The 27221-nt window shown below is 43.1% G+C and overlaps 1 protein-coding gene across 2 annotated transcripts in view; it reads left to right on the top strand.

Annotated features, from left to right (window-relative positions):
- Positions 1–26655, top strand: part of CCDC6 (coiled-coil domain containing 6) — a 107310-nt gene extending 80655 nt beyond the window's left edge. For both annotated transcript variants that reach the window (XM_037062738.1, XM_037062737.1), the window contains 6 exons: positions 4395–4498; positions 6340–6500; positions 11262–11418; positions 13399–13499; positions 21168–21292; positions 22336–26655. In XM_037062738.1, coding sequence (XP_036918633.1) covers positions 4395–4498; positions 6340–6500; positions 11262–11418; positions 13399–13499; positions 21168–21292; positions 22336–22530 — 843 coding nt within the window. In that variant the 3' untranslated portion in view covers positions 22531–26655. The remainder of the gene's footprint in view (positions 1–4394; positions 4499–6339; positions 6501–11261; positions 11419–13398; positions 13500–21167; positions 21293–22335) is intronic.
- The last annotated feature ends 566 nt before the right edge of the window (positions 26656–27221 follow it).

The following is a 27221-nucleotide window of genomic DNA, read 5'->3' on the forward strand; positions in this document are numbered from 1 at the left end:
GATACCGGCTAAACCTAACTACCTTCCAAAGGCCCCAGCTCCAAACCATCAAACTGGGGATTAAGGCTTCAACATGTTAATTTGGGGGTGGGGGGTGGGCCCCTGGGGCTTATGCCCATTCAGTCCATTGCAAAAACTGACTTTGTTTTAGTCATTTTCTGAATACTGTGCTTTTCATTTTCCCAGATGATTCTGATCTACCTCCACAGTCACCACTTTGAACATCTATGGTACTACATAATAAATTGATAGAAATTTGGGCTGAGCTGTTAATGACCTTCAGATACTACTACCCAGCCTGGGAGGTTTGGGGGATTGTTGTGTTAATCCCCATCACCCACTTGTTTTCTTAGGGTTTGTCTCTTTCTGTTAAAAAAAATCTAGCCAACTCTAAGAGTTGGGTTAATGCAGGACCTAGAACGTACTCTGCTATTTTTTTTAAACCTCAGTTACTCCCTGTGTACCATCAGCATTCCAAGTGCTTTTCACTATACGTTGTAATAGACTTTGTGTCTGTGTTCAGTTTATATGGTGCCCCACCACAGGCGTTCCCCTCTCTCGATTATCTTGGATTAGTTATAATGGGTTGCCTTTTAGAAAACGTTTCTTCTTCAATTACAGTCAAAGTTACAGTATTATATTAGTTTCAGGTGTGTGACATTGTGCTTACGAAGTGATCACCCTGATAAGGCTAGTAGCCATCTGAGACCATACATAGTTACTACAATATTATTGACTATATTCCCTACACTGGACTTTATATCCCCATGTTTCTTATAACTTGTATTTTATAACTTTGTATTTCTTAATCCCTTCCCCTTTTCACTCATCCCTCCAAACCTAGAACTTGTTTTTTAAGTCTGATGTTTCGGGTTCAAAATACATTTTCTCATAGAGATGATGACTGTATGGTAGTTAGACTACAACTTTTCAAAGTAGATTGAAAAAATCCACTGAAACCTTTCAGAAGTCTGTGGTGAGGCTCACGTTCTCCTCACTCCTTTTTGCCAGGTGTTCCTTTCCCTCACCTCTGCCTCCGCCTCAGGGTCCTAGTTTCCCTCAAATGGGAAAATGCTATAGTGAGACAGAAGTCTGGTAGTGTCGGGAGCCGTTTTTCAGCTGCTTGCTATCTTCTGCTTTTTTTGGTGGAGGTTGGTATCTGCCCACTGAGAAGACACAGGTTAGAAGGGCTGTGAATTCAGATGAGTCTGTTCTATTTGTATACACTAAGTTTATCCATTAGAGAAGGTCTATATTTGTTTTGAGAACAAAATAAGAAGCCTTGGTCTGATGTTAATGAACCTGTGATGAGAAGGAGAGCTACTGAAGAGGAGTAAAGAATTTGGCAGCCGGTTGAACTTAGTTACGAAGCAGCCTTTTACATGAATGTGTTCTACAAATCGGCTGTATCCATTGGTGCTCACAGAGTAAGTAGTCAGAAGGGGCATCAGCTTGAGAATCTGATGCTTGGCATTAGGTGACAATGCCTTTTGCATGAACACTGAATTTAAAAGTGATCAGATAGTATTAGGAAGGAAATAGGAGATAGTAATACAGATAGAGACCAGCATAATTAAAGCAATGCACCATTGGGCTGATGTTCTTATTTAAGCATGCCTTTCTGACTACTCTGTAAATGTAACACATACTGCGAAGTTTGAGGGTTGTTCGAGGTCAGGAAAGTGTAACAGGCAGTGAAGTCTTCTGCCTGAACTCGCAGAACTGGTGTGGATGCTTTGGTTCCAAATGTGTAGCTTGTAGGATTAGTGAGCAGGGGGTGGAAAGGCAACTGTGAGAAAGAATTGAAGGGGCAGTTAATCATAATCATAAATAATACTATTTTCTTTAATTCGCTGCCCCTCAGTGTCTGTGAGAACTCCTCAGCTGTGCTGAAAAGCGGGAACTTTTGAAGTTGGAGAAACAAGATGGTAAACCCTGCTCTTCAGGGGCTAGACCGTGTGAGTCCCTCCCGTGCTGCCAGCCTGTGTAGTGAGACCCCCAGGTCGAAGCTGCCGAGCTGGGACCTTCTGTGCGGCCTGCCTCATGGAAATAAATTAGGAGAGCAAATTGGTGCAGCGAACCCAGTGTTACCCCCAGGAAGCCTTGGTTTGCCGAAGTGGGTGGTAAATGGATAGCTGGCACCAAAAGAGCCTGAGATCCGTGTACCTTTCCAACTTATTTGTCCGGCTCTCATCTGTTCCCTTACACTCCGGAAGTTGCCCCCTACTCTGCCGTTCCCAAGACTTGTCGGCAGATGGGTCACAAACCCTAGTATATGTTACCCCAAATCCTGCTTTCCCCTGAAGATGCCCTGTGCTTGTTGGAAGGATGGGACCCAGCTCTTTTGGACACCATAGTGTCTGCATTCCTCTCCTGGTGGTATCACTTTGCTGGCGTTACGTCAGCTCTCAGACCAACCAGTGGTTTCTTCAGCTCTGAAATGAGAGTGTGGGTTTAGATGATTTATCTTGCTGAAAATCGGTGCCTGAGCTAGTTCAGACTGAGACAGCTGCCATCTTGAGAATGTTAAGGAATGATAGAATGGGTAGCCCAGACAGGGGCCTCAGAAGTCAACTAGGCCAACCTCTCCTTTTATAGATGAGGATGTTGAGGGTCACAGCGGGTGAGTACCTGCTAGAATCGCATGTCTAGTCAGTTATCCGTAAGCAAAGACAGCTTGATCTTGCTTTTGATTTTCAGAGTTATTAGTTAGCATTATGTATGATTATACTATACTCTAAAATAAAAAGTAATCGGGCATAAGTTTCTCTACTACAAGATGATGCCTTGCTTGATTTTTTCTTGCTACAAAGTACCCACTATAATGTTTTTAGTTAAATATAGGAACAGGGTCCTTAACAGGCAAATGCCTTAGAATTTTGTTTGTTTAAAAAATGGCTGTGAATTATACACAAAGCTTGGCCAAACACGTGTTCAGCATGGAGAATCACTAAGTTATGGAGGAGTTCTGCGAGGCTTTCTAGGTTTTTTCCTCATGGCTTCAGGTAGGAGGTGTTGGACATTCTGAGGAGCCAGCATGCGTTAGCCCACCCCCAAACTCACAGCAAAAAAATGCATCTGACTTACTCTGAAATCTCATTCCTTTCTCCCGCCTTCCCATGCCAAGAGACTACCGTAAAGCTGTAGTCTTCGTTGACTCTGTGTTGTGGGCTCGTTTAATTGTTGAATGGCATCTACTTTGGTTGCTCTAAAAGGGTGCATTTTACACACGGTGTTGGTCCCACTTCACTGCATACACGGGATCTGTGATCAGTGCGGAGCTTGCCTCTGCAACCTCCCAAGGAAATGGGAAATCTGCCGCTTTGGCATTTTTGCAGCTGTGCAATCAAAAATAATTTGTTGACTCAGTGATGGAAAAGGTGGATTGCTCTTGGTTGCAGGGACAGCATAAGGGCAGTAAATAGCCATTCTCTCCTTTTAAAGAAAACCCCTGTTAAAATTATCTAACTTCTCAAATGTATAGACACGTACAAAAACTGATACAACACATTCCCTCTACCTGTGACCCTGCAGTCTGTTTATCATTGCACTTCCCGTCCCTCTCACCTGTCTTCTTTTTCTTCATATCCTTTCACCCTCTACCAAGTATATAATTTGTTTCATTTACTTTCTCAATACCATTAAAACATAAGTTCCACAAAGGCAGAACTTGCTGACTTCTTGGTTCCCTGCTGCATCCTGTTAACCAGTGTCTGGCATTGTTTTCAATATTTTCATGTTTTTCAGTGTTGGTTGATGACATGAATTTTTTCATTATTGCTTCTTTTTACGAATAGACTGCAGTTTGGGGGTTCCCTCCACAACTGCACAACCTGCCAGAAATCAAATTTCCCTTCTGCCCTACCTCCACTGAAGTAACCAGTATTGTGAGTTCCGTGGTTATCATTTCGTGCCTACTTCTGTATTTTGGGACATATTGATATGCATCCCTTGACCAGTATGTAGAATTGTCTTCAGGTGTTTGAGTTGTTTCTATAAATGCTGATAAAGTCTTTTTGATTTAATGTTGAACTACATTCAGGACTTGGGGGCTGGGTTGAGGCAGGTAAACCCAGGTAAGTCCTGGTATGGCTAGTAAGGAGAACTGAACTCCCCCACACCCTCTTTAGGGAAGACTCGCTATGTGTCTTGAGTAAGTGCTAACACAAGCAATGTACCATACAACAGTTAAGATTTAGCATCAAAGAATGAACCTGTCTTGGGTTTCTCAATTAGAGTTTAAGAACTAGATGCACTTAATGTGTCTGTGCCAGAAAATTGGCCATTTCTTTGCAGTTTTCTCCATGTTAAGGGGTCTTACTGGTGCAGTCAAGTCTAATTAATGAAGCTTAAGTGGCCTACTATTCTCAGTAAAACTTTTTTTCTTCCTCTAGTTGAGACGAGAGAAGATTGACCTTGAAAACACTCTGGAACAAGAGCAAGAAGCACTAGTTAATCGTCTGTGGAAAAGAATGGATAAACTCGAAGCTGAAAAGCGGTTTGTTCAGTCTTGCTGTTCGGTGTGGGACGCACATGTGTGACTAGGGTACTACTCTGGGTGTGACCGAAGGATAGCAAGGAGACATTTAATTCTGTGGTTGATGCACGCCATTTTATTTTGTCAAATGAAAAAAAAATGCCGGAAGCCTTCAACCTATTTTCATGTTGGTCACCTCTTATCCTTCTCTCACACTGTCCCAGTAGAGTGTCTTTTTGTTCCGTGTCAAAGGCTATGAAGAAACTGGCCAAGGTGCTGTTGTTCCCCTTGACATTTCTCGAAGGATGGCTGTAGTTTCACTTTTTTTGCCTTCTTGAGCTGACTGCCCCATTCCTTTCTAAAGTGCACAGCCCACGTACTGCATCAGACCATTAACTATTACGCATCACTAGCATGCACTTGGTTAGGAAGGCTGAGATTCCGATAGAATAAGTATTATCTAATTATTGTAAAACTCGTGATAACGAAATACCTGCACATATTTAAGGTTAGGATTCTTTGCATTAAATGTGTGCATGTGGATCTGAAATGTCATTCAACAGCAAACGTTTCTTGAACACCTCTGTGCAAGATCCCGTTAGGTCTGTATTTCCAAGAGCTGCACACTTCGCGGAGGGTCTGGAGCAGGGCTTAGAGAATGGCCGGGGGTTCTGTATGTGGGGGGGCATCGGAAAGGCGTTTCCTAAAAATGCTTATTAATGCATTTCACCAGGATCTTCTGTGTGCCAACCGAGTTCCTTTTGCCATAAGTATTGGATTTGGATGAACATTATAAATTATTTTGAGTTCATCTCAAGATCTGCAAAATAGAAACATACCACAGGATGTAAGAAAAGTGACAATTAGAGGTATATGTACAGTCAAGCTACAGTTGAACCAACTGTGTTTTGCATTTTGTATATTGGCACTAATAAGTGGAATTAGGAAACATTATTTAACATAATTAACGTAGAGACTGTTAACAACATTTAACCTTGTTTGCTCGATTAAGGCAGGCCCAGTTCACAATATGCCCTAGGGCAAACTCAGATGTAAAGAGAAAACAACAAAAAACCCAGCATCCTGTCAAAGGGGACATGGAGGTCTGTGGCCATTCAGTCTTCCTTTGTAGAACACAGTCGAGGTCGTGTATTGCAGTTATTGGGTTGAGTAGTATGAAGTTGACGTGTGTAAATCAAAAGTTGTTGAATATAAATAGGCATGTTGTGTGCTTCAAACTAACCATAATTGGTGGAGGGGCTGGCACTACCAATTATTAGCCTGTTCATTTTTGTTTTGTTTTGTTTTTAACTTTTGCCTTGGCTATGGCCAGAAGTAAAGGGCCTCTCATCCAGTTGGCCACACCCTCAGGATTGGTTTTTCAGGAGGGAATTTTATAAGTCGAGTCTCCATGCCACGCCACCATCCACAGATTCATACTGTGCAGTAAATAAATTTCAACTAAAAGCATCAAGAGAGTGAAATTCCTCTAGTATCACCGTATCCTCAACCAACATGGCAAATATCTCGTGAACAGATCACTGAATGCCTTCTATATGCCAGATACACTATTTAGAAGCAAGTGTTAGCGCTTTTTTCAGGAATGCGTAATTACCAGTGGCTATTTAAAGGGGGGAAAAAAGGAGGGTGGATCCTTCCACTCTGTCCTTTGACCTGAAGCCAGGTAAGGGTGACCAGAAGTTGATATAAAGTGGGCAGGGGAAATAAGCTACCCCCTGAATTCATTCTGTAGTTCATTCATTACAGGAGCTTCTAGAAAACAAATCCTGCAGCTGGTATGTTGTTTTTGTCTTTCAAAGGCCAACTGTTTCTCATTGTTGGATTTTTTTTTTTTAATACAGAATCCTGCAGGAGAAATTAGACCAGCCAGTCTCGGCTCCCCCATCACCTAGAGACATCTCCATGGAGATCGACTCTCCTGAAAACATGATGCGCCACATCCGGTTTTTGAAGAACGAGGTGGAGCGGCTGAAGAAGCAGCTGCGAGCTGCTCAGTTGCAGCGTACGTAGTCTCTGGTTCCGCTGGTCCTCCACCTGCGGAGCTAGTCCACTTACCACGTACAGGGTTTTACTGACGTTCACTGTTTAATGTGTACCAGTCAAATTCGTATTGTACTTACCTTGTCAGTCCACATTTATCGTGTCGTCCTGGGATAGATTATTTTTAAAAAGTGCTGTGGTATGCCAGGGCAACTAGTTCAGAACACTTCTAAGAAGTAACTCAAAAAATTTCAGGAGGTGCTAAACCACAGGTATTATTTTTAATCTTCTCCCCAGCATTCATCTCTAGGATTGTGCTAGCAAAGTATTGCAGGAGACCAGTGTATTTGGGGGGCATTAATGCAGAGATTAGAGCCTGTATCTTCCTCACTGCTAAAGTTTAGCTGTGGCTAACATTTGTTCATGGTCCTTGAATAGATGCTTTTGAAATTTATACTTATTATTTTGGAAAAGGTTGAGATGTTGAGTTGGCAATGAAGGGAACTAGATTTCTGAGTACTCGATGAGATCACTGCATCTGCGCGGGTCTCCAGTGTTATCTGCCTTTAGGCTGCTCCCACCAGTTTGTTTGAGTAGATAATGTAGTGAAAGGCACGCAGGGGAAAAGTAAGTCTGTTTCACCTCTGATCCCCAGCCACTCAGTTCTCACAATTACACATTTTTTATATATTTTTCTGGGTATGTGTGTGTATAAACTTTTAAAACACAGATAGTAGTACAATGAACGTACTCTTGCACTTTCCTGTTTTCTCTCACTGTATTTTACAACTTTTTCCTCGCCAATATATAGAGTGGCCTTACTCCCTTTTTTAGAAGATGGCGTCAGTATCTGATTGTTTGGTCAGACCATACTTTGTTTAATGAGCCTCATTCCAACGGACCATTTTCAGTCACGATGCTGTGACTACAGTAAGACGTCCGTACACACATTTGATAACTGCTTAGGAACACTTTCAGGATAAATCCTGGGAAGTGGATTTGCTGAGTCAAATGGGGCATATGTTTAAAGTTTTAGTGGTTTTTTATCTTTGCTTCCTTTTCTAAAATTCGTTGTGATCTACTCTTGTCCAATAATGCATCTGGGATGGTATATCGTGAGCCTTTACGAAATACAGCGCACTGGTTTCCTATTGATGGTGTAACCAGCTTCATAGCTTAAAACAATACAAATGGATAATGCAGTGATGGGCAAAAGTAGGTTTATGGTTATGAGTACATGAAACAGTTTATTCCTGTTTTATTATTTGTTGAAATAATGAGTTGTTGTTTCCACAAGAACAACGGTAAGCCTACTTTTGCCCAGACCTGTATGACAGTTCTGGAGGTCTGAAGTTCAGAAGAGGTCTCTCCCTGGGCTAAAATCAAGGCTTCAACAGGAGAAGGCTGGAAGGGAGAACCTGTTCCTTTGCTGTTTCCAGCTTGCAGAGGACACCTGCATGCTTTGGCTCGGGGCCCCATCCTCATAGTGGCATCGCTTCCACCTCTGCTTTGGGGATCACACCTCCCCTTCGCTCTGACTCTCCTCCTCCCCCTTAGAGGGACCCTGTGGGTGTGTTGGGCCCAGCCACATAATTCAGGCTAAGTTCCCATCGAAGGTCTTTAACTTAATCACATCTGCAAAGTTCCTTTTGTCACATGAGGTAATAGAGTCACAAGCTTTAGCAATTAGGATTTGAGAATCTTTGGGAGTGCTATATTCTTCTGTCTAACCCCACACAGGTTTCTAGCCTTACTTGAGGGGAAAAGCCTGGTCATCTGTATGTTTGTTTTTTAATGTAAGTAACTCGGATGTATACCTTGGGTTGAGAACCACGACATATCCTCCATGAAAACAAATCAAGAAGTTCTCGAATATCAGTTATCTTAGGATTTTTTTTTTGAGAGTTTGCAGTGCTGGGCAGACAGAGGTCTTGTAGCACCTTTCTGAGTTCTTTCCAGGGCCGTCAGTGTGCTCCCCGCCCCCTTTGGTGTGTATGCCTTGTACCCCAGACAATATTTTTAGAAGAAATTTGGCGAGGATTTTTTATTCCCATTACTTCTGTCCTGCCACTGTTGGGTCTTTGAAGAGACTGCAGATACTGTCAACAGAGGCACCGTCAGTGCCGTTTTGATTTTCTTAGGATAGAGGAAGCCAAACCGAACAGCAACAGGGGACACTTAGCTTCTCACAGTTGGTTTGGATTGGATTTAAAGAATGAGTTAGTGACTTTTCCCCGCCTACCTACCTCATTCTCATTCTCCAAGTCCAACTGTAGCAGACCTGAAGCTCTCTCCCAATGTTTCTCATTGAACATTGGAATCCCTTAGGGAGTTTCTAATGGACCAGTGGAGAGGCCTCGTCCTCAGGTATTCTGACTTAATTGATTTGGGTAGGCTGTGGGCATCGGTGTTTTCTAACCATAAACTTGAAAGGTAATCCAAAATATATAGGCCACGTTTGGGTCGTTTGGGAACAATCTCTTTGGACTCTGACAGGAAGTCACCCTTGGTCGATGCTGTCTGTGACTGAATATTGCAAGATGGCTAAAGATGGGGGAAACATGAACTGTGGCCTGTCAGTCTTAGGAAGCTCTGTGTGAAAGGAGGTGAGTGTTGACTCCTGGGAGTGAGTCCAGTCTCTTGAAATCGGGTGTGGGCATGCCAGCAGACGGCAGCCAGGGAACGCCCTGGGTCAGGAACGTGCAGAGAGAGGTATTGGACCTGGAGCCTTCTCCATGCCTGCGGCTTCTGTGTTACCCGCTGAAGGGCTAAGTAGTCTTCAGCCGTCACGCCTCCTGAGCAGCTTTCTTGTCTGTAGATGATTGTTTAAGGGGTCCCGCTGTTGATTTCCACAGATGGGAAAGGACTGCCATTTTCTTTGAAAAACATTTCCTTTTAACTGATTGTTCTTGAAGCCTCTTGAATCCTTCGTTCTGCAAAACTTTCCTATTTATGGAAAAGAAGGCAACTTGCTCTGACACCCGCTCTTCGGAGTCTAGAAACAATACATATTCCAAGAGGACAATCTAGTGCTTCCTGTAGAGATAGTAAAAATGCTGCACACTTACATATTTGGGATGAAGGAATGTAAATGTTTATATTAAAAGTGTGCTTTGTCAATATTTTCCCAGCATGCCTTCAATTAAAGAGATTTTTGCAACTGGATTAAACAGCAGGATTTTGGATATAGTGAAAATAACTGAGGGATTTAGTGTTTATGTACGTACTAGAATTTAATAAGTCTGGCATTTTTATTTGAATTTCTACAATAAGGCTAGTCAGGAGCTTTTGTATATTCTGTAATGACAGTGTTTTGAAAAATCACTAAATATTTATCATCAAAAGTCATTGTTTGCTAAAACCCACGAAAGTCTTTTCATCAGGTTGTTTAAAACGGAAACTAAACTAATTTGGTGGCCATGGAAGAAGCAGGGTCAGATGGTGGGAGAGAAACAGCCAAAGCAGCGCTCCGCTCCTCCTTTCCCACGGGCTGGTGATGCGGAGCTGTGACCCGAAGGACTCTCCCTTATGTGTGATCATGGCCGCTCGGAGTGTGTAGCTGTTTTTTGGAATGGAGACATAGATAGCACCTTTTTATTTTTTTGAGACTTTACTTTCCCAGTTCTTGGGCTAAGACAGGGAAAAAGAAAAAGCAGGAAGATGGGTAGATGCTGAGTTTTGCAAGAAAGGATATTTTGGTTGCTTAGTAACACCAATTCTGTCTGAGGTAAACCAGAAAGGGAGCCAGGAGGTCACGTCATGCCATTTAACGTCCTGGTGCCGCAGTGCGCCAGAGTCCTGCCCACCGTAACCTCGGGGAGCTCCGTGCAGAGCCTGGTGAAGGTGTCAGTTCTGCATGTCAGATTCCTGGCTCCAGTTCGCTCTGTGGGGCGAGAGAGCTCTGGCCTGGGAGACTGGTGCTGTAGTAGAGACCCTGCCATACAGGGGTGGGCCAAAGTAGCTTTACAGTTGTAATGCAAATAAATAATAGAGTACATAATGATGTAAGAATAAACTGCTCTGCGTACTCCCCACTCTGAACCTACTCTTGCCCATGCCTGGGTGGTGCGGCTCCTCAGGAGGGGTGTCTGTCGTAATCAAGACTCCATCCCAAGAGCCTGGCCGCATGCAGGTCTTTACCTGCTCTCTGACTCAGAAAGGCTGAATGTGAGTCACACACGCACTAAACATTAGATTCATTTGAAACATGAAAGTCGTTTGTCAGTTTCTATTTTTAAAAATAAGAACCGTAACTGTTACCAAGCATGTCCTAGTACCTTGGTTCTCTGTGTGCCGCCTCCACAGTGCACTGGTGAGCTAGCAGGTGTGATGGGCTCCCACAGGGGACTTGCCACACTCTGTCTGGAGTTGAGCAGCAGCGGACTTGTTGCCCAGGGGGAGCCTGTGAGCTGGATCTGTTTCCCTGGCTGCGTCCCTTCCCCTTGAGCTCCAGCCACGCAGAGAGCTCTGGGAGCTGCTCAGCCCAGACTTAGCTACAACTCCGTTTCCTCCTCCATACCAGGCACTTTTGAAGGCAAGTAAGTGGGAGCGAAGATGCCGAAACTCCCAGTGCTGCTTTTTGTATGCTTTTCAGAATACAGATTGTTGGTGAGCATTGGTATTTAGGGGTAAACTTGAAACCCAGATCGAAAGTGTGGGAGAGTGAGGTCTCTGGTCTGGACACAGCCCTTGTCTATAGCACAGGAGCTGGACTGCCATCTTCTTTGTCAAGGTCTGTGTGTGGGCTCATGACACGGTTTCACTGAGAACTCTGGCTTTTCAGACTCGGAGAAAATGGCGCAGTACCTGGAGGAGGAGCGTCACATGAGGGAGGAGAACCTGCGGCTGCAGAGGAAGCTGCAGAGGGAGATGGAGAGGAGGGAAGCCCTCTGCCGACAGCTGTCTGAGAGCGAGTCCAGCTTGGAGATGGATGACGAGAGGTGTGCCTGTGGCTTATGATCCTTGTTTTTTGTTTTCTTTTTGAAGGCCCCAAGAGGGCCCCCCTCGCATCTTGTTAGATGGGGAGGAAATAGCTTCTGCACTTGTTTGTTGGATGCAGTGGTGTTCATCATCCCCCGTAGAGGCTGAGAATGGGGTAAATGAAGAAGATGGACCATTTTCCCTAAACCCGAAAAGATGAAAAGAAATGGCCTTTCCAAAATTATTCGGTGAGAGAAGTGGAGGCAGGGTTACGGGTCAAGAAGCAGAGTTTGCATTTGTCGATGAATTTGTCTAATCCTGTGTTATGTCTGTTTAAAGTTTGGGAGCACCTTAAGTCATAGGTACAGGTAAGTAAGCCATCATACAACCCAAGGAAATGGATGTATTCACACGGTTGAAGGAATAAAGAGGAGACAGGAGGTTTTTGAAAGCCAAAGGCCTTTCCTTAACACACTTAGTAACTTTTGAGCCTTTTTGTAGCTACTTAAAAAAAATAATAATGCAATGCCTTTATCTGCTGAAGCCAAACATCAAACGCCCTGATTGTGCCCTTGAGAAATGGGCCGAAATAAGAGCTGTCATTGGGTTAATGAGAAGAAATGGTATTGGCAATATCTATGTGCGTACTTCTTCATTTGAAAAGAATGAAGAGTATTTTTAAAAGTTTATGCCATAAAACTATCATCCTTAACTCTGAATTTAGTTGATTCCTTTCTGACAGTGCCCCATTCTCGCTGAAATTTTTATCTGAAAACCATTTGACAAAAAACAACAGCTCGAGTACTAAATAACTTATTAACTGCTTTATCAATGACCTTAAGACACAGAGCAGACCATCTGTTAACACACATGGCGCCCTGTACTTGGTTTTGAATCAGATGCACTCTGGCATTTCTTCCAACTATGGTGACAATGCTAAAGCTACTTCAGGCTCCCAGATGTTATTTCCCAGAACTGGTATTCACTCCAGAAGGTTTGCGTTACCTTTTGTAGGTCAGATTATCTCAGGTGGAGCACAGCTACTCAATAAGGACGTCTCCTCTCCCTACCGGGAATGATGATTTCACATTTGGGAGAAAGAAAATAGTTGGGTGCTTGAGACATTTACCAGCGAGTTTATTTCTTAAAAACCAAGAGGCGGTCCTAGCTGCTAGCAGGATGGTAGGATACAAGGAGTCCAGCCTGGTTGCCACCATGGTGGCCGCTCTAAAGAGTAGAGGTGCAGCTAGTGGTGGGTGGCTAATTGAGAGATGCATGCCAAATTCAGGAGCCTGGTTTTCTTTGCGTCAAGTAGGCCAGTGTAGAAATGACTGCATTCCAATCTCTCGTGAGCGGATTGAGTATCAGGACTGAGATCCTCCCCAGGCTCAGCCTGCGTCTTCCTTTGGCTGTCAGGCCTGTGGGGGACAGCGTATTAGGGAGTCTCTCAAGCAGAAATTCCTCATCAGTGTTCTTTTAAGTGTCTTTTTTCAAATATTCTAACATGTGACTGCTTGTTAAGGAAGGCTTGCCTTGTAAATGATTGACATCCCATTCTCAGGAGTACACATCTTTAAGCCTTAAGTTGATTCCATGAATCTCAGAGGGCTTCTTTGGGTTCGAGTTTCAAGTAACAAGTTAAATTTAGCCATTAAAAATGGATATGTCTTTAATTCTTGGGACATTGGAAGTGAACTTCTAAATAGCAGTTGTGTAACAGAGAGGAGCCCGGTCCTGTCTTCTGTGTGGTGTAGCTCTGTCACCAGGCCCCTCTCCTGAGCCAGGACGTCCAGATCCCCCTCAACCTGTAGCCCTGGGGAGAGAGGTTGCTGAGCAGCGAGCAGCTGGAGTCCATTGTATACATCTCCTAGTTATAGCATCACACTCTACACATTCAGGAGCCAGAAGTCCAGATGTGAACCGCAGACTTTTTCTCCTGGGAGGCCCCTTAAGAACTATTGAAATGTGGGTGGTTCTGATCATCCCTGTTCTCCTCTTAGGTGTTTTAACGAGATGTCTGCACAAGGATTAAGACCTCGCACTGTGTCCAGCCCAATCCCTTACACTCCTTCTCCAAGCTCAAGCAGGCCTATATCACCTGGTGAGTACAAGTTCTCGTTACTTCTGGGACTGATTTCTGGTATGTTACCAGGCATCCCTTTTGGCATATAAAAATCTTGTAAACAGAGAGGATGGTTGTATGTTTTTGAGAAACATCAACAACAAATCACTATCTAAACTGAGTCTTAGTGTGTAATTTTTAAGCCTAAATGTTATAATGCCAGCTGGTGTTTTTCTTTATTTTTTTTTTAACCTAAACGGAATGTAACTACAAAACCTTTTTTTAAAAGACTGTCTTTGTGATTTTAAGTGGCGCCGCATCGACAAAACCTTGGGTAGATTTTTTAAGGTGGATCATAGCACATCATTTATGGGTTCTTTCCTTCTGTACTGCAGGCAGTATTTCATTTTCATTCATGGAGAAATTAATGCAGGCATTATTTTTCCCATGTTAAAATTGAGGAAGCAGTGATTGGGAAGCTGCTGGTCACATGGCCAGGAAGTGGCAAGTGGGGGCATGTCTTGTTGCAAAGCCTGTGTTCTTTCAAGCGAGAGCTACAACCTGCTCTTTCCAGTGAGTTGGGAGTAGGACTCGGCCCTGGCAGCCAGGCCATGCAGGAAGGAGCTGGCTTTGCTTCTGGCTTTGCTCCTCAGAAGCCTCTCCCTCAAAGGCGTGCTTGTCTTCATCTGACCCCGAAAACTTTCTCCCCAGGTCTCTGGCTCCAGTACCAGCACAGCATGGAGCTCTCAGGCCAGGAGGGCAAGTAAATGATTCCGTAAGGAAGGAGGAGGAAGCATTGGGGGGGGGGGGAGGTTGGCGAGTAGAGTGGGGGGAAGAAAGAAAAGGTAGCAGGCCAAAGATTGAGTCTTGTGACTGCAGGGAAGAGACTGATTTTCTTGTGCTTGGTGGTAAACAGAATTTAAACAGAGTTGCCGGTGCTGGGGGGGCGGGGGGGGGAAGCGTGTGTGGGGAGAGGGGAGGAGAGGAGTTTCCCAGCAGGATACAGTGAAGTGACTTCTTGGAAGGGCAGCAGCAATAGAGGTTTCGTGGTTTGGAAAGTAAAAGAACCTCATGGTAAAGTGACATCTCATATTATCTGTTATAATAATTAGAAAATTAAAAATAGGAGACGCCCTTCAGGTTGGTAAAGGGGAAACGCTGCGGGAAGGCAGGTGGCCAGCGATAAAACGTCAGGTAGAAATGGCTCGGTTTTGTGAGTTTAGGATCCAGCCCAGTTCTGTGATGCTGTGATTTTCTTTTCTTTGAAGAGGTGAAATCAAAAGAAAATTCTACGCGAAGCATGGCAGCATTTGTCCACGCAGGGCCCACACACTGTCCCTGGCATCCAGCAGCACAGAGGAGCAGTGCCACTTTCTGTCTTGGATCGGTGGCTTGGTCATCACCCCTTGTTCTTGCCCAAAGGAGGTTCCTGAAACTCTTTCCCTACTTTCCTGTGGCCTTTAATCTCTCTCACTTTTCCCCCAAATAGCATTTGGGTTTCATTACCATAGCAAAGGTCTTCTCTGCTTTCTGATTAATTGTCCTAACAGGAAGACACGAATTAGGAAGAAGCAGGGTGCAGGCAAGCCTTTAGAGTGGATGCGTGACTCTGATTCCTAGTGCATAGAGTTTAATGCCCTGTTTATTTAAGCCTAAGGAAGTCTTTAGAAGCTCATAATTTCCAGTTCATTAAATACAATGTTGTGGTCATTGGGGAAAAAAGGCAGATGTTTGCTGGCAATATTAACTTTTATTGTAACAAATATTCTGTAGAAAGACCTCGTTCCATTTTCATAGTGTTGACTTTCGTCGCAGCCTGTCTCTGTAGTGTGGGGCTTGTGTGTATGAAAAAGCTCCCAGTATTTAGCTTTCCCTTAAACTACATAGTAACACCTAGATTTTTTGCTTTCAGCCAGGCTAAGTGAGAACATTTGTATCCTATTGTAAGTCCTGTAATATCCTCAGAGTAAGTTTAGCTCCTGTTTGGCCGCAGAATTACCCCTCTTCTGGTCCACTGCAGTCCTGCACACAGTGCATCGGCAACACCTGAATTTTCAAGTGTGCTTATCACTTCCGTTGTCATTGGAAGGATTTTTGGAATGGTGCTGTTCCTGTAGTTTTCATTTCCATTTTAAGCACTTGGGCTCTTTCCCTTACCATTTGACATTGGCAGTCTTGCACTTTCACCAACTTACGTAGAATCTTGTTTCACTGTTTGAAAGGTAAATTTCTTAGGACTGAAGAAGCATCCTCTTCCTGATTATAAGTGGACTTGTGTATGTCTATTATCTATGGGGAGAGTGTTACTTTTCAATGATTATTTTTCAGGTTGCCCATTACTTTATACAGCTTGAGGAGGCCTTCCCAGTGAGCGTAGTTCAATGTGCCTACATCAGGGATGAGCAGTAATGACGCTTCCAAAAGGTTCTGCATCCCACTAGCACCATGCGCTCCCACCACCCAAATCGTGCTTGGGGATTCCACTCTCCAGGGACAAGACCGAGCTTCTCCTTGGAGAAATGGGTGTTCCTAGGCCTGAGGCAGGGAAGGTACAGGGTGAACCTGGGAAACCTGGTAATGCCAGAAAGTGAGGAGGTGCAGAAACAAAGATAGGCGAGGTGTCAGTGCAGCACAGGGCTCACCACAAGAGCCTCCCAAGGTCCAAACGGAACAACAGGAACAGTAACATTTGTTTTATGTGTGTTTGTGACTCCACACTGATTAAAATAAATGACTGAATAAATAAGGGAGCAGAGACAAATCTCTTACGCAGAAGAATTTCAAATTCTGTACCAGATCCTCCGCCATCAAGGAAATGGAAATAACTCCCCACTCTTTAAGTGTGGGCTGCACATAGGGACCTCCTCCCAAAAATAGGGTATGCAAAGGGAGAATAAAAGAGATCCTTTACAATGGGCAAACTTGACAAAACCCAGCATCGGCCCAGATGATCAAGGTCAGTGTCGGCTATGTGAAGTCATGTCAGTGGTGTGTGCTTCCGATGTGATGTCAGGAAAACGGCACTGTGCCTCTGGGTCTTTCTCCTCAGAACCCATGACCTCAGTCTAACCACGCGGTGACGTCAGACAGATCCCATTTAAGGGATAGTCTGCTTACAAAAACCTGACCATTACACCCTAGAATTGACAAGGTCATCAGAAACGAGGAAAATTGAAGGACTGTCTCAGCCAAGAAGTGCCCGTGGAGACTTGATGACTAAATATAACATGGTATTCTAACAGGGATCCTGGCACAGGAAAGGACATGAGGAGAAAAAACCTCAGGAAATACAAGTGAAGCACGGACCTGAGTTGAGAATAACGTGTCAGTATTGGTTTATTCATTGAGACAAATATGCCACGTATTCACTTATAAGATGTTAATAATAGGGGAATCTGAATATTGGATATATAGGAACTCTCTCTGCTACTGTCGCCACTTTCTCGTAAACCTAAAACATTTTTTAAAGCTACTGATGTTAGATGAGAAGAGCAATTCATAGAAGATAGAACAAAGAAAAAACCTCCAGTCTAATCCTGAAACGACTATAATATTCAGAGGTCAAGTATGGGAGGAAAACGTGGCAAAGAAGATTGAAAAGTGGAAGGAAAATTGGTATATGAGTCACTGAAGTTAAGACAAAGCATTTCAATGAGAAGGGAATGGTCCACTCTGTCAGATATTGCTTCAAGGTCAAGTAAAATGATGAGTATTGGCAATTGCAGCTGGCCACACGGAGAGGCTGCTGACCTTAAAGAGAGCAGTCTTGATGAAGCGGAGGTGATGGATCCAGGTCAGGGAGAGTTAAAGGGGAAATCACATCTAGATTGTATGAATTTTTACAAAGCGTTTCCATACATGACTTGTGTAACAGAAAAAACATTTCTGCCTTTTAGATTGCTTATATATTTTTTTTTCTTTAGCAGAAATATATCAGGAAACTGAGGCAGCCATCAGAAGGGTATAAAGAAGCAGAAATAAAATTATCCAGAATCCTTTTATCCAAAGGCAGTGTTAATGTTTTACTGTTTTCAAGTGGCTCCTCTCCCTACCCCTACTTCTGGCAATTTTCCTATAGGGGGTTGGTTTTATATGGGTTATACATTGTGTATCTTGCTTCATTTTGTTCAGTGGGTTTGTTTTTGTCTGAATTGCTTTTAATTAATATCTTGAGCTTATAGAGAATGAAGCCCTAATCTTGTACTTTCGTTAATGCATTTCTATTTTTTTATTCTAGTAATCATTTAATTCTATTAGGCAAGAAGGAGTTTACAGGAAAGGGAATGGTTTCCAGATGAGGGATACTAAATTTGATTCTCAATACTGAATTTAGAGTGTTTGTAGAAGTTCTGGTAGGCATTTGGAAATAATACGCAGTGTTCCAGAGGTATGTAGGTGATGCATGTCTGTATCAGAGCAAAGGAATTTATGCCGACAATAGCTTCATAAAGCCATAGTATTTTATTTAAGTAGGTTGGTTTTGGGGATTTGGCATTTTGAGCCCAGATTTTTTTTATTCTTATTCTTATATTCCTGGGCCAGAGGGTCAGATGCATGATGATTAGAACTTAAACAGAAATTAGTGAGACATTGTCTTTGGCCTCCACAAGCTTATAATCAACCTCAATGCCTGAGAAGTGGGGGAAAATACAAGAAAAAAGAAACTCTTAATACAAGGGCAACTGTAATGAATTTTACATGTTTTATATCCCTTAAAAGCTCAGTAGTTAAACTGTAGTACAACTACTCCAGCAATACTACTGGAATACTACTCAGCAATTAAAAAATTAACTTGATACATGCAATTAAAATTGACTTGATACATGGATTACAAAGGTGTTAATGATGAATGAAAAAAGCTAATGTATGGTTACACACCATACGATTTTATTTCTATAATAATTTCAACTTGACGGAACTATAGTGAAGGAGCACAGATTAGTCCTTGCCAGGGTTCAGGGTTAGAGCGAAGGCACGACTGTTAAAGCAATGAACAGGAAGGAGTTTCGCTGTGAGGGCACCGTTCTGTGTCCCGACTGGTGGCGGTTACTCGAGTCTGTACGTGTGTTGAAACTGCATTGAGCTGCATGTAAAAACAGATGGCATCCAAATAGGCTGGAGTCACTCGTATAGAGCGATGCCGGTGTCCCAGTTTCGCTGACGTGCTTGGTTGTGGAAGATACCACTGGGGAATGCTGGGGAGAAGGTACACAGGAGCCCTGTGGTATTTCTGCAGCTTATTGTGAATTATAAACTATTTTAAAATAAGTTGTAATAAAAAATTACTAATTTTAAAACAGGTTCAAACAACAGAGAGTGACCAGCTTAGAGAGCTTTTGAGATGAGCCTCAAAGGAGACCTTAACAAGCTGGAACTTACCGAGCCTTTACTTGGTACCAGGCCCTCTCCAAGCACTTTCTGTTATTAACTCATTTCATCCTCACAACGACCTGTGAGGTCACTGGGATGATCTCATTTTACAACGGAAGGGTTAAGAGTCCACAGTCACTCAATGCCCAGTGGCAGAACTAGAGTCTGAGATAACGTGGCAGTCAGCTATAGAGTCTGGACTCTCTGCCCATTCAGAAAGGCTGCGTGAGGGCCTGACTGACAGGAGGGGATGGGTAAGGAACAAATGAGTTCAGTTCTGTGGTGAGGAAAAGATATCTCAGGCAAAGGACATGGTATGAACTGAGATGTGGATGTCAGAGTTAAGAGTGATAAGGGCTCTGTGGTTCTTAACACCTGCTGCCCGGAGACCCTGTTCCCCATAGATTCTGACTCATGTATTAACCTTGTAATACTAGAAAACAGGCTAGCTCTTACTTTTGTTATTGTGAATTGAACCCTCTGAGCTTCTCTCTCTGGGGATAAGGATCCACTTTCATAGCCTTTCTCTTAAACTTCATCACTTTCCTAAGAAATGGAATGAAGACTGTACTTGTGTTCCCTAGAGCTGTTCAGAGAAAACCTGGCTGGACCTCCCCCCAGACCTATCTAACAGTGTGGGGAGTCTGGGCGCGCCCTTCTCAGACACTCCGGAGGTGGTTCTCAGGTCTTGGATAAAGACTGCGGAACGCTGTCGTGCGCTGGGGCTTGTTTCTTCCTTACATACAACTTTCTTTTGGGGAACTTGGGCATACGTAGAGCTTTTGTTTTCTTCATTGAATATCCTGAAGTGGCAAAGGTGTGTGGCAGTCTTCCTTTGCCAAAGGGCTGCAGACACATGTGTGCTTACTGCGCCCGCAGCAGTTTTGTCTCATCATCGCTTCCGGCAGGGCTCGCCTTTGTTTCTTCAGTTGGGGTAAGGCATTGAACATGAGGTCTGCCCTTTGAACAAATTTTTTACTGTAGTACACAGCACTGTACAGCACTTTTTCTGTAACTGAAACTTTGGCCCACTGACCAATTAATTCCCTATCGCTTTCCACCCCAACCCCCTGGTACCTGGCGCCCTCCTGTCTGCTTCTGAGTTCGACGTAAGACACCTCATGCAAGTACTTGCTCTTTTGTGCCTGGCTTCTATTAGCACAATGTCTTCAAGGTCCATTTACGTACTCTTCAAAAGGCATTTTCTTTTGAAAGACTGAATAATAGTTCATTGTAGGTATATGCCACATTTTCTTCGTGCACCTGTTGGTGGATGTTTAGGTGGATTCTACCATGTGGATGTTGTGGTGAGCGTGGGGCTGCAGATTCCTTTTTAGTATGCTGATTTCACTTCTTTGCGTAAGTAAGTGGAAGGAGGGTTGCTGTGCCACACGGTAGTTCTATTTTTAATTTTCGAGGCACCTCGATACTGTTTTCCATAGTGGCTGCACCAGTTTACATTCCTGCCAGCAGGGCACAAACTGTGTTTCCAGTTTCTCCGCATTCCTTGCCAACACTTAACTTTAAAAAAAATAATAATAGCCATCTCAACTGGTATAGGGTGCTGTCGCATTGTGGTTTTGAGTTGCATTTTTCTGATGATTAGCAATGTTAAACATCTTATTATAAGCCTATTGTTCACTTTATGTCATCTTTAGAGAAATGTCTGAGTCCTTTGCCCATTTTTTCAGTTGGGTTATTTATTTATTTGCTATTGAGTTGTAGGAGTTCCTTATGTAGTTTGCATAGTAATCCTGTATCTGATATGTGGTTTGAAAACTATATTTTCTCCCATCCCATAGGTTACCTTCTGTTGATTGTACCCTTTGCTGAGCAGAACGTTTTCAGTTTGATGTCTGTTTTTGCTTTTGTGGCTGTTGTATCTGAGAAATCATTGCCAAGGAAATACAGGAAGCTTTTCCCTGTGTTCTTCCTAGGAGTTTTAGTTTCAGGTGTTACATTCAAGTGTTTAAGCCATTGAGTTGATTTTGGGGTTTGGTGTAGGGCAAGGGTACAGCTTCATTCTTTTGCATGTGGATGTTCAGTTTTTCAAAGTGTCTACTTTCCCCATTGTGAATTCTCAGCGCTTTTGCTGAAGATCATTTGACCGTGCATGCTCAGAATTACATCTGGGTTCTCCGTTCTGTTGTTCCAGGGCTGGACTTTTATATCCCTTGCTATCCAGCAGGCCGTTCAGTGAGTTTGTGATGCTTTTGGTCTCCTTGTATTTTTGTGAATGACTGAGAACTTCTGCATTTTAAAGCCTCCTAGGTGGTGGACAACATGAGATAGTTTGACAACATGAAATAATACTTACAAGGTGGTGTTGTATTTCAGGTCTATCATATGCAAGTCACACCGTTGGTTTCACCCCGCCGACCTCACTGACTAGAGCCGGAATGTCATATTACAACTCCCCGGGTCTCCACGTGCAGCATATGGGAGCCTCCCACGGTATCACAGTAAGTCTCCATGGGCGGGGCAGGAGCACTTGACTCCAGATGCTGTGAGCAACTGGTCCTCCTCAGGAGACCAGGATTGATGCTCCCAGACGTTTGCCTTTCCGCCTCCCTCCCCAACTCCGCTGCCTCCCTCCCTCTCACCTTAAAAACTATAGAGACTTACTAATAGTTATATATCATATTCTGGTGCTGACACTAAAATCCATCCCTGAAGCAAAATTTCAACTTCACTTTCTTTGAAACATTGCCCTTGTGAAGTGCAGTTTGAACTCTGGCCAGCTCCTTGCCATAACGAATTATGGTTAGTTGCCATAATGTCTAAAATATTTATTGTCTGTACCTTCACAGTTCACTGACCCTCAGTATTCTTCCTGAAATTAGCATTATTCTACTTTCACTCAGAACTTTTCTCCCGAAATTAGAAGGAACCTTCTGTGCGTCTGAGTCAAACTGTACTCAGGGGACTGTCTTTTTTTTTTCTTCAGAACTTCTTATTTAGTCCATTGATAGAGTATTTGGAAGTCTAGTTCATAGGGGCTTTGAGAATAGGACTGCATTGAAGAATCCCAATAAGGGAATCTTTCAAAGAAGAAACTATTCCATAAAAGCATGTTAGATCCTAATGAAGCTGTTCTGCTGGTTTGATGGGCTTTGCGTAAAAGCAGACACTTTTTTGGTTGATCTTCAGCTTTTAGGATATTGAAAACTTTTTTTAGTGATAGAAGGAACTTGGGACAGATTTAAGGGGAGCATGTGACGACTGTGTTTTAATGTTAGGGCTGTCCCATTGAAGGGGCACAAGTCCAGTAGTTTGTTCAATGCAAGTTCCACAGTAATTTTGCTTTTTCATAGCTGTAAGTATAAACTTGACCTTATTTAAGTTTTCATTACCAGTTTAGAAACCAGTAGAGATGGACAAGGAAACCACTGCTTTCTCTTCTTCGTTGGCCAGTATTTCACTGGCCTCAGCTCAGAGTCAGGCAGTGTTAGAATGAGCTGTCTGTACCCAAACTGACCTCCTGATATTCCTGTCCTTTCCACAGAGGCCTTCACCACGGAGAAGCAACAGTCCTGACAAATTCAAACGCCCCACGCCGCCTCCGTCTCCCAACACACAGACACCAGTCCAGCCTCCTCCGCCTCCACCTCCACCGCCCATGCAGCCCACAGCCCCCTCCGCAGCCACCACGCCGTCCGTCCCTCCGCCACACTCGGTGCACCCCTCCTCCCAGCCTTAATGCATGTGCTTAGTCTGAATCTCATGTTGGGACTCATCCAGTGGAGCCGTCTACTCAATGCCAAAGGCTTCCTTCCCTGGCCTGTTTGGATCTGACTTATTTGCACTGAGGTTATCTAGGCTTCACTATTAATTGTGTTGTAAATGTTTGTCAGAAACGCAGCCAGTGTTGTGGGTTACAACACTAAACAGACGACTTTTTCCATCAGTGTTTTACTTGAATCGACATGTATGTCCATTCCCTGGCTGGAACATTTGCTATTCAATACCTGGTAATTCAGCAGCAGTGTGCAGTTCTTTGCTTGGCCCCAGAGCTTCATTTTCCTGGCTTTTAGGTTTGTAAAATATAAAGGGATATCTTTTTTATATTTTTTTCCATGAATTTGCAGAAAATCACTGAGCTGTTATTACCACCACCACCTCCCCATTATAATGGTGTTAACCAAACATCCCAATAATTTAGCACTACAATTCAGACTTTTGGAAAATCTAGCTTTCAGTGTGCAATGGAAAGTTAGATCAGTGCCCAAGACAATACACTGTTTAATAGAGCTTTCTACAGATACACTTTTTATAGGTTATTTTCGGTATATATTAGCATCCATGCCTCTTGTAAAACAGATGGCCAAAAAGTGACAGGTCACATGGCTGTACCTTTTCCACCTACATGGGATGGATAGATATTGTATATTAAAGTGTGATTCTTCCTTTATCCTTCATGTTAATCCGCCCGAACTGCCCCCGCTAACATGAATCCATGAATGTCCTCCCACAGTGGTTGCGATGGCTGATTAGGACGTGCTATTTGATTTCTGCTACAGAAGGCAATGCGACTATAGCAAAAAACAGCTATTTCCCCTCTCCATTCTTTGTGTTCCCCTGCAGTAGAGTTTGACAAATATTTTAAAGGTGCAAAATTATTAGAAGATATTATTTGAAATGAACATTATAGGAATATCTTGGCATAATGGCCACACAATGCTTTATTGCTCGGCAGAAAAGAGGTGTAGAGGAAAGTAGCACATTAGTATTGATGACTGCTTATTTTGTCCAGTATAAGCGAGTGCAGTGTGTACAAAGAAGTATATTCTGAATACATTTTTTCCATTCATTTAGCACAAATAAATTCCTTGGTTTCACTTTGAAGTGGAACACAGTGAGTCACTCTTTTCTTAATACTTGCCACATCTTTATTTTTGCTTTTCGGCAGTTACTGTTTTGTATTTTGGTAGTAAAGTGATTTTTTACCACCTGTGTTTGCATATTTATATATGCTGTGGACAAAAATAACTTACTAGAGAATGTATATTTTATGATGAGAATGTGCATCTGTTGGATATAATCAGAGGACTGAAAGTTAATTTATCGGTAATTTTTCAGAGTCCATGTTTTGTGACAACCATCTCTAATAGCTAGCTCTTATGGAACACACTCCTAAAAATAAGGAACCATGAATGACATTGTAGATATTTAATATTGTACAGCATAGAAACCTCCATTTTTGCCTTTGAATGCCTATTTAAGAGTTACAGAAAGAGGAAAGTCTTGTTGGCCGATAGTGTTTGACTAGCATTTTAAGAACTCGAGAGGAAAAGCAACAACAGGGCACTTCACCTCTTCCCGCACCCCCCTCCCCCCGCCCCCAGATGGAGAACATCATTGCTCAGTTGGTCGGGAGAACTCCCACGCCTCTGTAAATTTTATTTATAATGTGTGTGTAATAAGACATAATCACAGTACAGTTCTCAAATAGGGGGACAAGTCTGGCATTTTATTGAGGCTTTAGATTTTTAACATGATCAGACTGGGTCAGATCAGACCTGGGATTTCCCCAACCGCTCCACCCCCACCCCCCCACCCCGGTACATTGCCATTCCAAGGCATCCTGAAAGCAGGCAAACAAAATTTGCCTTCATGGTACAGTTCTTGGTTTTTCTTCTCGGAGAAATATGGTATATGTTTACAAGAATCTTCTACAAGTGCATAGATTTCCGTGCTGTTGGGTAGTGTCTCGCACTCCAACCAGAAAGTGCGTGACGTGATGATCTTCCCTCTCTTTCCTCTCAGTGTCGTTACCTCCTGAAAGCACAAATGTCAGAACATTGCCATACGGTGAATGACAAAGCGCTAGGAATGAGCAAACAGTTCCTGACAGATGCCTTTTAGAGACACGGTTCTTGGCATTCAGACTTCTGCTGAAGTGTAGTGCTGGGTCCCCTGGACGAATCGTTTCACTTTAAAGTAAAATGCAGCCCCTTCAGACAGCACCCTTCCCGCATCAGTCTAGCTCCCCCTCCCTGCAGACGTTCAGAATTGATGGGACAAACACTACTGTTTTGAATTTATGCTGTTTCATGTCCTTTTAAAGTGTTTTATGACCCCATGTGGAACCTGTCACACTTGGGTAGTACCTGCAAAGGCAGTTTCTTGGCAGCCGTTAAGCCACCGGGGACCCATCAGGTTCAGACCCCCAGCCCACAGGGGCAGAGCCCCCTCCCGCATGGGAAGCTGACTTACCTCAGCCGTTTCCCACGGCGGCTGGAAATGGTTACTGCCGTTCCTCTTGCCCACTCGCCCAGAGTTACCCTGGACAGACTCCCAGAGGCCTTTGTAAAACCAGTAGCCATCCCAAAGGCAGGCAGGAGCCAGTAGTAGCTTCAGCAGCTTCATTTTGCTGTCGTGCTGACAGAGACCCTTGGCTACCACTGTGCTGCTAATAAGTACTTTGTTGCCAGATTACCAAGCCTTCCACAGGAAACCAAATTACCTGATACCTGACAGCTCTCTGGGCTCCGAACTGCTCTCTCTCAAAAGCGTGCTGGCATTGTAGACAGAATTCTAGAAATTTGGCAGATGGCGCAAGTATTTAAGATTTCATTTACCTTGCCCCTTTGTTGATTGAAAGGAGTTTGAAATTCTGATCTCCTGAGATACTGACCCCCACCATGGAATGCATGTGTGTGTGGCCAGAATGTGGCTTTGACACCAGCTGCTGCTGTCCCTTTGCAATTGGCTTCTGATGTGACCAGAAATAATTAATAATGTGAATTTTTGTTAACTGTTCAGTTGTAGGGAAACAGAAAATGTATCACCCTTTGTTAGGTAGACACAGACTTTTCCTGCCCAAAGCCTTGCTTGTAGAGGGTGCCCAGTAAGATAAGAAAAAGCATAGTAAGTTGTGCTTCAAGAGCTCAATATGTTTATCTTAATCAGTACAGAAGAAATATTTCTGTGTAATTCAATCTTCTGTCTAGTACTTGTCTTGTAAGTAACCAACACTGAGAACTTTGTAGTGATGACTACCAAAGAAATATAGTAAAACAACCTTTTATTTCCAAATTATTCAAGAGCCAGCTGTTGACGCTGCTACGTGAGTTCCATGCTCAAGAGCCATTGTAAGAGATTAAGGGGGTTTTAGGTTTTTGTTTTGTTTCTAGTTTTCTCTCTCTCTCTCTCTCTTTGATGAAACACACACACAGCTGTTAGCATAAAATAATGGGGAGCATTTTTCAGAATGCTCAGCCGTTGTGTTGAACTGCCAAGGCCTGGTTGCCTCTTGTTAGGCGAAGCCTGTGTTGGTGACAGCGTGGGTGCTGTGTGTGTGTGTGTATGTGTGTGTGCGCGCGCATTCATGCCTTAACTCGGGTTACTGCTCAACTTTAGTTCTTGACTTAGTCTGCACTGTCATCTAGATTGTGTTGTACATCTCGATCCCAACTCCACCTGGCAAAAACAGAATTGCAGGCACGACAGTTAAAGAATGCGTTCCTCCAGAAGAGTGTGTGGTCAGGTTCACCCTGAGGATTATTTGGACTTCATTTGGAACTGAGCATGGAGATCAAAAGTGAACTGTCAAACTGAAAGACATCAACAAGGAAGAGAGGACAGCCAGGCGCTAGCATGTCTTTGCCTCTGCATATCCGTGCGCACTGTGTGTTCAAGGTAGCTTGTCTACAGCTGGACTAGGTTGGATTCTGGTGATAGTGGCAATCTTGACATTCTTGGTCAGAGTTTAGAGAGATGTAAGATTTCCAATTAACGTCTTATTTACTTCTTTATGTTGATTAGTCTTTGATACATGTGCTGAATCAGAAAACCTAAATAAAGATAATTTTTTAAAATGTAACTCTTGGCCTTAAATATGCCTCATTTCTTTCCGGTCTTTGAGTCGGGAGATGAACATAGTTTCCCTGTTGCTTCTCACAGATATCAAACTTAGATTCTAAATACTAAAGGCTACTGTACAGAAAGTAAACGAGGACACAGGAGGGGCTGGTTACCTGGATATAATGAGTTTTTGAAAATTCATTGAGCTGTATGCTTATGATTTATCTATTGTTTTTTATCTGTGTTATATTATCCCTAAACCTAGGAGATTTTTAATAAAGAAAATAAAGCCACCCTCAATTCCCAAAATGTTACTGTAAACAAGGGTATATATATTTTTCAGGCTTTGGACGTTGTTTTTGGTATATCAGCTTTTCTTAAAATTGTAAAGAAAGCCATCTGTATGGTTTCCTACAAAGTAGGAAACATGACTTCAGATTAGTTCTAGGTTTGAGTACCAGATTTTTCACTAGGCCGGTTACTTAACCCTTTGGAATTCAAGTTCCTTACCTATGAGACGAGGATTTTCTGTAACTAGATTAATGAAAAAATTCAGATGAAAGCCTTTATTTAGTACAGTTCCTC

Source organism: Sturnira hondurensis, unplaced genomic scaffold, assembly GCF_014824575.4.
Source record: "Sturnira hondurensis isolate 20B ecotype Veracruz unplaced genomic scaffold, ASM1482457v3 Scaffold0014302, whole genome shotgun sequence".
Taxonomy (NCBI): domain Eukaryota; kingdom Metazoa; phylum Chordata; class Mammalia; order Chiroptera; family Phyllostomidae; genus Sturnira; species Sturnira hondurensis.